Source organism: Gracilinanus agilis, chromosome 1, assembly GCF_016433145.1.
Source record: "Gracilinanus agilis isolate LMUSP501 chromosome 1, AgileGrace, whole genome shotgun sequence".
NCBI lineage: Eukaryota > Metazoa > Chordata > Mammalia > Didelphimorphia > Didelphidae > Gracilinanus > Gracilinanus agilis.
In genome coordinates, this window is record NC_058130.1 from 513676911 (window position 1) to 513689418 (window position 12508).

Genomic DNA, 12508 nt, shown 5'->3' on the forward strand with positions numbered 1-12508 from the left:
AGCCTTCCATTCTGGGATTATCTTTCATCTTCTCTATGTATACCTTGTATGTAACAAGTTACTTTTATGTTGTTTAATCCCCTGGAATGCGAGTTCCTTGAGAGCAGGGACTGTTTGTCTTTCTCCATATGCCCAGAACTTAACAGTAACAAGTACCCAGTAAATGCTTATTGACCAACCAGTGGATATATGGATAAAGCGAACTATGGAGAAGACAATATATTGGGGAAAATAAAATTTAAAATTTAAAAGCAAAAGCATGTTGAAATGAAAGTCAGTCAATCTAGCTACTTATTAGCATTTCCAAGAGGCAACATTTTTAAGAGTACTCATAGGAAAGTATTAGAATTTTTGAGCTAATAAGATTTTCTTTTTCTGAGCACCAGAGATAATTCAGAATTAGCTATGATTCTCATTTACTATCATTGGGTATATACAATGATATTCTATGTATTTGTAAAATATGTGTATAAGAATAATCAAAAAGTTGTATATACATGTGTATATACACAACTTTGAATTCATATATATGAGAGGAAGGGGTGGTGCAGTGTTTCACAGTGGACAGAGCAGGCCTTGGAGTAAAAAAGATTTGGGTTCAGGTTTTGCTTTTGACAAATATTGATTATATGACCCTAGCCTAGGCACAACCTTGTTGTGCCTTGAAGCAACTCTCTAAAGCTATAAATTGAAAGAGTTCCTTATTTCCATTGGTAATGACAGCTCTCTACAGCATAAAAATCATAGATCTAGACCCCTCCCCCACAAAAGTGTATGAATACGTGTTCATCTTTTTCAGCACATGTATATATTTATATATACACACTATGCAGATTACACTATATACATATATGTGAATGTGTGCACATATGGAAATAAGGTCTGGACCTGCTATTTCAATGGTACAGGGAAATCTCAAATGAGAAAATTCTCTCTACTGTTGTCAGTCAGCACCTCCTTTGCCAAGAGCACTAGGAGGTTATGACTAGTCCTGGATCATATAGTCAATATATGTCATCAGTAGAACTTTTAATTCATGTCCTTTTGACTATCTACTATGCTACATTGCCTTTATGTATCTATCTAGATATGTATCAAACTGTACATATACAAAAAACTAAATACAATTTTGCACTAAAAATTTGAGATTTTGACACACCTTAATTTTCCTTGTGAATGATCCTGGAAATTACCAGAGGTAGAAATTATTTCTATAAACTTGCAAATTATAATTACTATAAACATATACAAGTCTTTAAAAGAAACAATCATATCCTGCCATGAACTCCCCAGATCATTATCTGCTTTTTTATTTGTCAACATTCCCTTGTTCCTTGCTGCTTGCTCCATTTTCTTGGTCCCATTTCTTTCCCCTACTTACATTAAGAATATGCAACTTTGAAATTAACCTCATTTTCTTTTAGTTTCTCTACTAGACAAGTGAACTACTTTCGTTCTCTCAGATAGAATATGTTTGGGCATACAACTGCAATTATTTGATATGGGAAGCAGGTGTTGAAAAGGGACATTGGTAATCAATCAATAGGTACGTTGGTGAAAGTCTTTGCAAGTTAGTGGTTCTTTTTTCCTAATATGATTTTAAAGATCCTTTCCAGTAGATGATAGGTAGGCTGTACTTGTTGGGATTTTAGATTTCTGCTGCACAATAGCACCATCCAGTTGCCAAACCCCAAATTCAAATATATCTGTGAAAGAAATCAGCAGGGCCCATAAAGTGCAATGCAAACAACCTATCAATAAACAAAACAAGTAATCCACAGAAATGACTCAGGAGTGCGATCAAGCAAAAAATGGCTCTTCAAAACTGAGAATTTTGGTTTTTAAAATGAAACAAAGAACCAAAACCCAGCCTCACTCTCCTCACATATCAGTAATAAAGTACTTAAAACAAGAAAAAAGGTAGGCATTTCTTCTCATCTTTTTTAAAAACCTAAGTAGAAGGTGAAGTCAATTGATGAAAGTATTTTTTTTTTTAAAGTGTTTTAGCTTGTCTAAGTTGACTCTAAAACTATACTTGGGGAATATCAGATGAGTAGATGAAGTAGTAAGCCATATAATGTGAACTAAAGGATGCCAAAAGACCTCCCCTAAACCATCTTATTCACAGAGAAATTGAGTAGGAAAGTAGTACAGGGATTCTTTAAAGCAACCCCCATGCAGAAATGTCCCACTTTGATATAACCATCCCATACTCATCAACACTGCCTGAAGAACTCTGTGGAGATCCCACTACTTTACAAAGCAGTATGTTCCTATTTTGAATTAAATAATCTTTTCCCTAACCATGCCTATTTTGAGGCCTGAAAGTCTTACCTATACTTTGTACTTTGTAAGAAAGCCCTATCTCCTATTATAACAGAACTAGAACTACACTTGGCTCAGACCTTGATTCAAATTCTTGGTATGGCATTTACTTCTTGACTATGTTCAAATCACAACTGCAGTCTCAGTTTCTTTATTTGTAATATGAGGATAATAATTATACTAGCTATCTCACAGAATTTTGATGGTTCTATAAATTATCATGTTTAAAAACATTACATAGGTAACATACCCACTAACATACAACTAGTTTTCTCCCCCAAAACAAATCAAAGTCATTAGAAAATGGGCTAGAGTATAGGACCTGTCCGGGACAGACCTGGGAGTGAAGGTTTATTGGAAGTCTCCTGGCAGCACAAAGACACAGGTTCTGAGTGGGAAACAGAAGAGTGAAGAGAAATGCTGACCAATTGGCAATTTTACCCTAATTTAGCAAGATGCTAGACTGAGACTTAGTTTTTAAGTTTTGGAGTAGTTTGTGTTACCTCAAAATGCTGAAAATATTTTAGTCACTTCATTAACTATACTTTATAGGAAATACACTTATGGGATGAGAGCTTTGCCAGCAGAACTATTATAAAAATTATTACTTGACTGTCATAATAAAACATGTGATATTAAAACTGCAAGTCCTCTAAAAATTCTTCAAAAATATTTGAAATGGAAACAAAAGTTTATATAAAATGTATATTTAACTAAGATCATTTCCAGAACTATCTTAATTTCTATAAAAATAGTAACTAAACAGCATATACTGCTTCCAGATGAAATCCATAATTTCTGCAACAATGCATCTTTATTCAAGTATAACAGTGAGCTTTGAATTGTCTAGATAAAAATAACATGATTACATTATATTATAGAAATTAAGTCTTTTTTTTAAACTTATGCCATGTAAGATGGTCTGGATTTTGGCAGAGTTCCATTCATCACTAAGAAATATTTCTGATGAAAATGCATTTTTTAGTTTTAGCAAAATCACTAAGTATATATTTACTTGAGAGAAACAATTGATGAAACCAGTTCTAAGTTCACTCTTGAATTCCCTACCAATCCCATCCCCAAACTCCCAACCCCCTCAACATGGTTGTTTATTCATGGTTGAAACAGCCTACCCTCACCAGGTTGGCTAAGCTTGATGGGTTCAAATTCAGGAGAAAATGAGTCCTACCTAGTGCAAGATTCTTGTATATAAAACATAAGATTATAGTACGCATGCTGTATTAGAAAGTGCCTTACTTAATAATCATTTCTTCATCCGAAAAACTAATACTAACTTAGCCTCACTGTGAGAAAAGGCCTTTGCAAACCTTAAAGTACTATATATTCCAGGGCCTAGAAGTTACCTTATATTCTCTCACTTAAGACAGTCACTGTTCTCATGGTTAAATACATAGCCTAGAAACACGAGCTAAATGTGCCTTAGCTCACTCAGTAAATGCTGTATAAAATAAGGTTGACTAGGTTTTTTTTCTTTATTCAGATGGGGTGTTAAATGAAAGAAGGCTTTGTAGTTCTAATTAATTTGTATTTACTACTTATCTCAACACTGGACACTAGGAAGCATCACCAAAACTGACAGACTTCCACTAGATGGTATTCTTAAGGTAAATTTCTTATAGACTTGGAAATCATAGGGCATTCGTACCCTAGTCACCTCCTTAGTCCTAGATAAATGCTGAAATAGAGCAGGAAAGATATATCAGTGGTAATCTGTATTTGTGAAGCAGCTAAGGGAACGGAGCTATGATTTTGCCACTCTCTTGGAATGAGGTAGTGTGGTACACTGGAAAAAAGTTAATAACTAGAGTCAGAAAATCTGGGTCTAAATCCTATCTCTGATGCAATGTGTGACTGGATGAAATCACTAGGTCTCAGTTTCTCCATCTGTAAAGTGGTTAGACTAAATGGCCTGTTAGGGGCCTTCCAGCTCTAGATCTATGATCCTATGTAGGTAGTACATAGGACAAGGGTAGTACATGGGACAACAGATACTTGAGGTACTATCACCTGTTAAATACATTTAAGAAATTGTAGGCAACTTATGCCACAGAATAACCAAACTCTGTGCTATGTGGAATCTGGACCTGGAGTCAAGAAGACCCAAGTTCTGTATAATTTTTTGTAAAATCCAAGATTTAAAAATTTTTGAGAGAAATTTCAGGACAAGAAGCTTGTTAACTCCTGAAATCAAGAAAGTGGATGGCTTGGAGAAAGTGGCATAAAGAAACCTCCATTGCATCAAAAGATCCTGAATGAACTTTGGTATGTAATTGATTGAACTGAATGGGGTTGAACACATTTATTCTGAATGTAAACTCTTATGCCAAGGGGATTGTCCCCTAATTGGCTTTTGGTCAATGTGCCTAGCAAACACTGGTTTTGCACTCTCTCTTCTATTGCCCTCTTATCTCCAACTATTGTAGTTTCCTCTTAGAAAGTGCAATATTATATGCACCTTTAGCTAGAAGATCTTTAGAGGTAACTGATTATGTTAAATGATTCATTGGGGAGATGTCTCCCAAAGAATCATGGGGTGGGGGGGATTGTGAATATTGGATTAACTCTCCCCTTTTCTATTTTTAGCTAATCAAATCAAAAACCACGTGAAAGAAAAGTCACTTACCAGAATAAGCTCACACCTCCAAAGGCCATTGCAGCACCCACCCCCAAGTGTTCTTCCCAAACCATGTTGGTCTCTTTTTATATCCTTTTCCAGGATACTTCCTGTCTCTCCTCTTCACAGAAACCAATTATAGCCTTTCAATTTGCCTAGCATTACCTGGGGTGGGGGTGGGGGGCAGGCAGGGGTCTTTGGAGGTGTAAGCTTATTCTAGTAAGTGACTTGTAAACTCTCATACTTAATGGTAAGTAGAGGTACTTTAAATTCTTGATTTGATTAGCTAAAAATAGACAAGGAGAGATTTAATCCTATATTCACAATTCAAAAGCAGCCTCTGACACTGAATACCCATGTGATCCTGGGCAAGTCACTTAACCTGTTTGACTTTAGTTTTCTCAACTATGAAGAATAATAATGGCACATTGTTCACCAGATTGTTGTGAATCAAATAAATATTCTGGTACAGAATAGGTGCTATATAAATCTTTATTCACTTCTTCCTTCCCTAACTACATTTTAGTTCAAGATTGCTTTATAATTGACCTGGGAGTAAGGCCTCACTGTTTCAAACCCAGGCTGAAATGATATTATTGAAACTTAAGTTTTAAATCACCTAGTATGACATCTTCATTTCACAGATCTTTAAAATTTGTGGGCGAGCAGGGTGAGAGATAAATGGGAAAAGGGGGGACCAGATTCAAAACGGCTTACTCAGTGTCCTCTAGTAAGTTAGTAGAAGAACAGGGTTGAATTTATCAATCACATAGCTTCATCATCTACACTTCTCTCCTGTTTTCTCTCCTGAATCTTTGTTTAAAAGCTTTCTTAACCAAGGCTAACTGGGATGTTTGAAGGTAGGAAAAGAATGTGTTAAACTGAGTTAACTGATGAGGGTTGGGAATGGAGGAGGGAAGCCCTTGACTTTTCCATCCTGCCTACAATGCCAACAATACATAAACAATGTGAGTGGCTGTGGACTAAACTTCATGTGATTTTGTTTGAAAAAATTCATCAGAACAGGAAAGAAAACAGTAATTACTGGATAGACCACGGTGATATATATTATCTGGATTATCTTCTAAATAACAGGACAAAAAGAAAAGTCTTTGTTGAAGTGATTCCTGTTGAGATCCAGTTTCAATTGGGCAGTCTGTGAGGTCTCTTTCCAATTTAGCTTCTGAGATTACTTTCAGATGCAGCATGGAAGAAAAGATTGAACATCAAAAGACTTAGGTGAGAATCTCTTATTACTTAAATGATTTCCATCAAGTTTCCACGACTGAGTTTCCTAATCTGTAAAATAGAGAATTTAATACACATAGTACCAACCTAGAAGGATTTAAGAGGATCAAAATAATAAATATAAAACACTCTATAAAGAAGAAACATTACATTTATAGGTACATGTCATTAGTAATAATGTAATGTTCCCTTGAAATACTAACCAAGTTATTTTCAATCTGACATATTATAAGGAACTAGAAATAGTTAAAAGAATTATTCCTAAATTTGGGTACAGAATATTATATCCTCTGTCACATAAGGTACAGTTGTATCAGGTCTGTTACTTAAAAGAAAAAAAATAGTTAAGGAAGACACTATGGAGGAGTGTTGGGGAGGGGGGAATGAGGGGAAAGAGGAAGAGAAATTACTTGGAAACACAGATATCAAAATAAAAATGTATTAAATACATTTGTAAAGATCTGCTCCAAAATACGAAGTCAAAGAAACAATACTGCTGCATATAAGCCTTTAATAGGGCATCTTTCCCATTGCTCCCAAGATTTTTTCTCTTTCTGTAGCTGTGGGCATATTTGGTTTAACTCCATTTCGTCGTCTTTCAATCATAATGGCATTCTAAATATAAACAAACAAAAATAAGTTAATTTTATATTTAACTTTAGATCTCTACTTAAAATTTTTTCCCTAAAGGCAAACTTTTAAAAAACATATTCAAGTTTCAAAGGGCAAGATAAAAAAATAACAAACCAGGAAAAAATGCACCTCTAAAGAATAAAAAGTTTTATCAAATGAAATTGGCAGTTATCAGTGGTGGTGGTAGAAGACAGGGAATGGAAGGGAAAAACAGAAGTCTCCCCTAAGTTCTAAATGGAACATGGGAAAAGTTTAAGAACCAAGGAAACCCCTAAGAGAAACTATTTTAGGGGTGCTTTTAGTGTTTTTATCATTGCCTTTTATAAAAACATGTCTATGAGTAGGATTATACCTTTGTTGAACACAATAACACTAGTAAATTTGAATAGGAGAAATAAGTTAACTTATTATACCTCTATGTTAGAATGGGAATGGGAAAGTTGAAAATAGCTGCTAAACATATGCAAACTTTTAGGGCTCTCTTTGTTCTGATATAGTCACAATTAATAGTAGACTAAGTTGTGATTTCCCTAAATCTCATCTTTCAAAATGGTGCTTGAGCCATTTTAATGTTTAATACTTAAGTGATGATTTCAAATATAATTTTAATTCTACTTACCCAAAATTTCCTGCAGTTTTTGTACTTCAAGAAAGAAGTGGTACACATCTCCCTGTCATAATTATTTTCATCCATACATCTGGTAGAAGCATCTGATTCCTTTAACATGCAAAATTTAATGATAAAGATAAAACCAGGTGATTTTGAAAGCCATTTCAAAACATTAATGGACAAAATTTCAATTTAACCTTTTCTGATTCCACACATTTAACTTCACACTTATTTTCACTCCCTAATCCCCCCTACAGTCTTGACACCCCATCTATAGGGGTTAGGAAATTCTAACCCAGACCTAAGAGATAAAATCAGGCTACAGATGATTCTTGAGCCAAATTAAGTTCAAGAACGCCTAGATTACACCTAATTCACCAAAGTTTCTTTAGGTCTATTTCCATCAGATCAGTAAATGCTATGTGTTAAACAAGCAATTTTTCAAAAAGATGTTATATTCCACTTCAAATGTAAGTCAGAAAAAAAGAACTATGTGAATTCAAAGGAGTATGCCTAACCCTTGGGAATTAAGTTTAAGTAGTCTGAACCGGAAGAAGACTGGATAACTCCAAACATCAAAGTGAAAATGTGTGAACTTCAGTTAGTCAACTACAGAACTATATGAGCAGCATGATTATCTGCTTTCATAAGCATAAGAAAACATGTTCTTTCCAAACAGGCTTTTTTAATTATAACAAAGCTATTAGGAACTATTTTAACACATGAAATGATCTAAGTTTACATGCCAACAATTTTTAAAAGTGAATATACATATGTATGAGAGAATACATACAGGCCTGAGTGGTATAGTTTTCATTGGCATAAGTTTCAGATGACTACATTACTCAGGGGGAGCAAAGCCACAAGTAAGTGTTGCTGGTCATACCCAACAAATGCCAATAAAAACTTTGTAATACAGAAATTACATTTTGTTTATACTATACCTTTTAGAAAATACTTCTATTTTAAAATTTTAAGAAGTTAGTTCTATTATAATAAGTTCCTCTACAGTTAGGTTACTTCAAGGATAGCAGTGAACTGGGAAATAGGAAAAGAACTTAAATTCCAATATCAGTTTTTAAAATGCCACACCTTCCAACTTTCCAAATAATAAAAACTACATTTGGTCTAAAGATTTTTCTCTGACATTATATGTTACATGACTAGGTGTCAAATGACAACAAAACAGCTTGATGTATAAATGTGTGTACATCATACAAAAGTGTAAGAAATAAGTGGCAGTTCAAGAAATATTTGGTTTGGCTAAATTATGAATATTTAAAATATTCCATAAAAAAGGATACAATGGTTAAGGATTCTTTTTTTAAAGTTTATTAAACAATTACAAAAAATAAAGAAATTTTAAGTCCCAAAATTGGGGCTTATTCTTCCAAGTCAAAATCTATAAAACAAAAAAAGTCATCCTACCGACAAACAAGGATTTATGTCAGGGTCTCTAAGTCTCCTCGTAACAATGGGCATTCTAATCTTCTTACTGCAACTAGAAGTTAGAAAGAAATGTTACTCATATAGTTTTTTAAAGCTTACTGGCATCACAATTCCCCAAAACATTTAAGATTATATTACTCTGGGAAAAAAGTAATGACTACTCTCAGTTATAGTCTCATATACATAGTAATACTGCATGGTGTGTATATATATATATATATATTCTGCTGTTAGTAAAGTATGAATTAGTGAAGACCCAATTAAGTTCAATTCAAGGGTGTACATTAAGGGGAGGAGAAGAGCAAGTAGGATTAAAGAATGAAAAAGAATATTCAAGTTATTATGCAACTTTAGTGATCTAGACTAATACCCACATTTTGTAGTTTTAAGAATATAGAAGTATAGAAATAAAAAAAAAGATGTAAGCTAATCACTGCTTTAAAAATACTGAGTGTTACAGAATTCCTACTTAATTGCAAATCAAAATAGTTAACTTGATGCTGTCCTTACAAAAGCCTTATAAAAGGCTTCCCTTCCAGGGAATGATACTGGGTTATATTAGCCAATGTACATATAGCACTCTAAAGCTGAAAAGTGCTTTATATATGTTATTTGAACTTCAAAATAATTCTATAGTATTCCAGACATCATTCTATTTTATAGTTGAGAAAACTAAGGTTCAAAAAATGAATAACTTGCCAATGATCACTTGTATCTATTAAGTATCAATGGCAGATTTTGAAACCAGATCATCCTAACTCCCAAGTCCATTCTCTCACTTTCTCTGGTAGAGAATTGTTTCAGAAAGTCATCACAAAAAAGAGAAAGCACTGTGGATACCTTCACTAGTACTATCTTTGATACATAATAGCTGTGATCCTAGGCAAAATACACAGCCTGTCAATACTCTAGGAAACTGTCAAGCTTTAATTTGCAGAAAAGTTGATAACCTGCATTGGTAAAAAAGTTTCATTTTTCGTTGAAATTAAAGATTCAGCCAATATCCCCGTAGATATATTGTGTAATGAGCTTCTAAACCATCCCAAAGTGACAGTTTTCACAGAAATCAAGTTTCTCATTTGATTAGATTGTCACAAAAAAAAAATTTTTTTTCAGAAGCTTTTCAGAAAGTTTCAACATATTATACTCTTGAATCCTAAAGGAGACGGAGAGAAATTCATTAAAGATGTCAGCACAATCTACTAAGATAATTATGATGTTAACTGTAAAGTCAAAAACTACAGTTATAATTGTCATGATTCCTTTTTCACATCCCCAAAGAGAAAACACTTGCTTTGCCTTAATACAGAGTAACCTGGGTTCCTATTCGCCCCACCCAGGGGAGGGTGGGAGGAGTTGTAGAAGAGAGAATTTATTCTGGTGAATGATATCAGGATTGTAAGATTGAGAGAATATCCAGGCTTAATTTCTTATGTAGATATAAGAGATGTTATAAGAATTATCTCACACATGATCATCTTTTGAGGATTAAGAAAAATTTAATCCCTTCAGCTTTAGCTGATGTCAATGGGGCTACTTCATTTTCATGGGTAGCATTTAGAGAATGCAGGTGAAGAGGTCTTGGACTAGAGATGTCAAAAGTGATGCCTGAACCAGATTAAAAAACATAATTAGGAAACAGTTAACAAAATAAATAAAACTACAATAAAACATATATAACACTATATTTTAAAACTTAGTCATTATGTGGCCTGCAGGAATTCCTATGTATGATGCTTATGAACTAGATGTTTTATTTTAAGTTTGACACTACTGCTTTAGATATGTCCTAAATAGAAGTCAACAGTCATTTGAGATGATAACTGTTAAGTAACAACAAGTGTCTTTCCTTCCTAAGCACATTTTTATATTATCCTATTTTTTCTCGACAAGGACAGGTTATGTGCATGAAATTTTTTCCTAATCACTTAATACTTCAGTACTATGGAACAGAATATCTTGTTTACAGTTTACTGTTTTAATCAGACACATTGGAACTCCAGAGGTTAATATGACTTGAGAGTAGGCAATTTCTTCAAGGAAGATTTACTAAGTTTGTAAGAGAAACACTTTGGTTTATTATTGGCAAGAACTGCTCCCTTTCACCCCCTTCAGGATTTTATACTCACTCACATTTTCAAAAATGCTTAGGTTTCTCAAAATTACCATATCACAATCATGAAATAGCTTCCAATAAAAATAAGTTGAGTTCAAAACAAAGTCCATTTGGATTAAAGAACTGATTAGGCGGAAGACTAAATATAAAGAACACTGAAATAACACTTCAGTGGCTCCTAAGGTATCTGGTACACTTGAAAGGGAAGGGAAGTTTTCTATTGCATTTTTGGATGGTATCAGTTCAGAAAGCAACTGAGGAGGAAGGAAAATAGCAAAGACTGTTTGCACATTTTCTTCCCTCCCTTCCATCACCATGAGTTAAAATTCAAAACCCTACCCAAACAGCTCTCAAGTTATTATTCCTTGGTTTCCTCCAACTGCAACTCTCTTCTCAGGTCTTGATTTGCTTTGTAACAGGAAGGGGCCGGAACATCAAGGAGTACGTACATACCCATCAACTGGCCTGACCGCTGGCAGGGTCCAGCCTCCCCCTACCCACCGGGACCGACGACTCCAGCCACTAACAGAAGCCTGAAAGACAAAATTAAGGAATTCCACAACTGGGTCAGGGGAGAGGAGGTGCAGCCCTAGGACGGTCGAAGGTATGGAAAATGTGTGTGTGTGTGTGTGTGTGTGTGTGTGTGTGTGTGTGTGTGAGAGAGAGAGAGAGAGAGTGTCCTCTGACCCCTGGGAAAGCCGGAATCTCTCCCCCCCACACCTCCCGTAAGAGGCTCGATGGAGGGAAGTGGAAATATAAAGCTGAGGGGGTCATCGATGTAACTAACACCTGACCTAGTGGGGATGATGGTAAGAAAGAGGCAGGTGGTTTGCTCTCTTCCACCGCAGGGAGGAGAGGTCATTTTACCCGTCCCAGTGCAAAAGGTGAAGTTGCTTCCCCGACCTGAAGGTGAGAGAGGAACAGGAGATAGAGCCATGGCTAGGCCTGGAGCACACCTTTCAGGACAAAGAGGGAGGGAGCTCGGTGCCGAGTTGCAGAACCTTGGGGCAAGGGTGGGGGAGAGGACCAAATACATCTTCACTCCAGTTACTCCAGAGGACGAAGGAAACCCACTCACCTCTCACTGCGGTTACACAGGAACCCAGGCCGTCTCCAGCTCCAAACACGTCAATGGCTCACGCAGCAGTGCCTTATGTAGCACGCAGCCTAACTCGCTGCCCCTCACCCCGGTTGCCACTTTGTCCAATCGGTTCTCAGCTTGAAGTGACTGGCAACTGGATCGGCCACTTGCAGACTTCTATCCAGCCGGCCCCGCCCCACCCCCAGCTCGCGAGGAGGCGGGAGCGAAGGAGGAGGCGGGGGTGCGGGAGGGGGAGAAGCCCGGGAGGTATCCGCCTCCCTTTCTATTTCCCCCTCCCCCATGATTTCCCCCCACCCCAACTCTGCGCCCACCCCTTAACACCAGCCACGTGAATGGCATCTGTATCCACCAACTGGCTGGCCAGAGCTGGGCCTGAGGCCGGCTGCAGCG

At 36.0% G+C, this 12508-nt stretch overlaps 1 protein-coding gene across 3 annotated transcripts; it reads right to left on the reverse strand.

The window, feature by feature from the left end:
- Positions 1 to 5434: 5434 nt before the first annotated feature.
- Positions 5435 to 12170, reverse strand: CHCHD7 (coiled-coil-helix-coiled-coil-helix domain containing 7). Of its 3 annotated transcripts, XR_006505121.1 has the most exons (6): positions 12095 to 12170; positions 11356 to 11549; positions 8880 to 8952; positions 7461 to 7559; positions 6658 to 6823; positions 5435 to 6259 (listed from the first exon to the last, which is right to left on the reverse strand). XR_006505121.1 is itself a non-coding variant. In XM_044658002.1 (5 exons), exons 3-5 carry the CDS (start codon positions 8931 to 8933, stop codon positions 6719 to 6721), a joined length of 258 nt encoding a protein of 85 aa, XP_044513937.1. In that variant the 5' UTR covers positions 8934 to 8952; positions 11470 to 11549; positions 12095 to 12170; the 3' UTR covers positions 5435 to 6718. The 3 variants fall into 3 exon arrangements, 2 of the variants coding, with proteins under 2 accessions (XP_044513937.1, XP_044513936.1); XM_044658002.1 differs by having other exon boundaries at positions 5435 to 6823; positions 11470 to 11549; XM_044658001.1 differs by having other exon boundaries at positions 5435 to 6823.
- Positions 12171 to 12508: the final 338 nt, after the last annotated feature.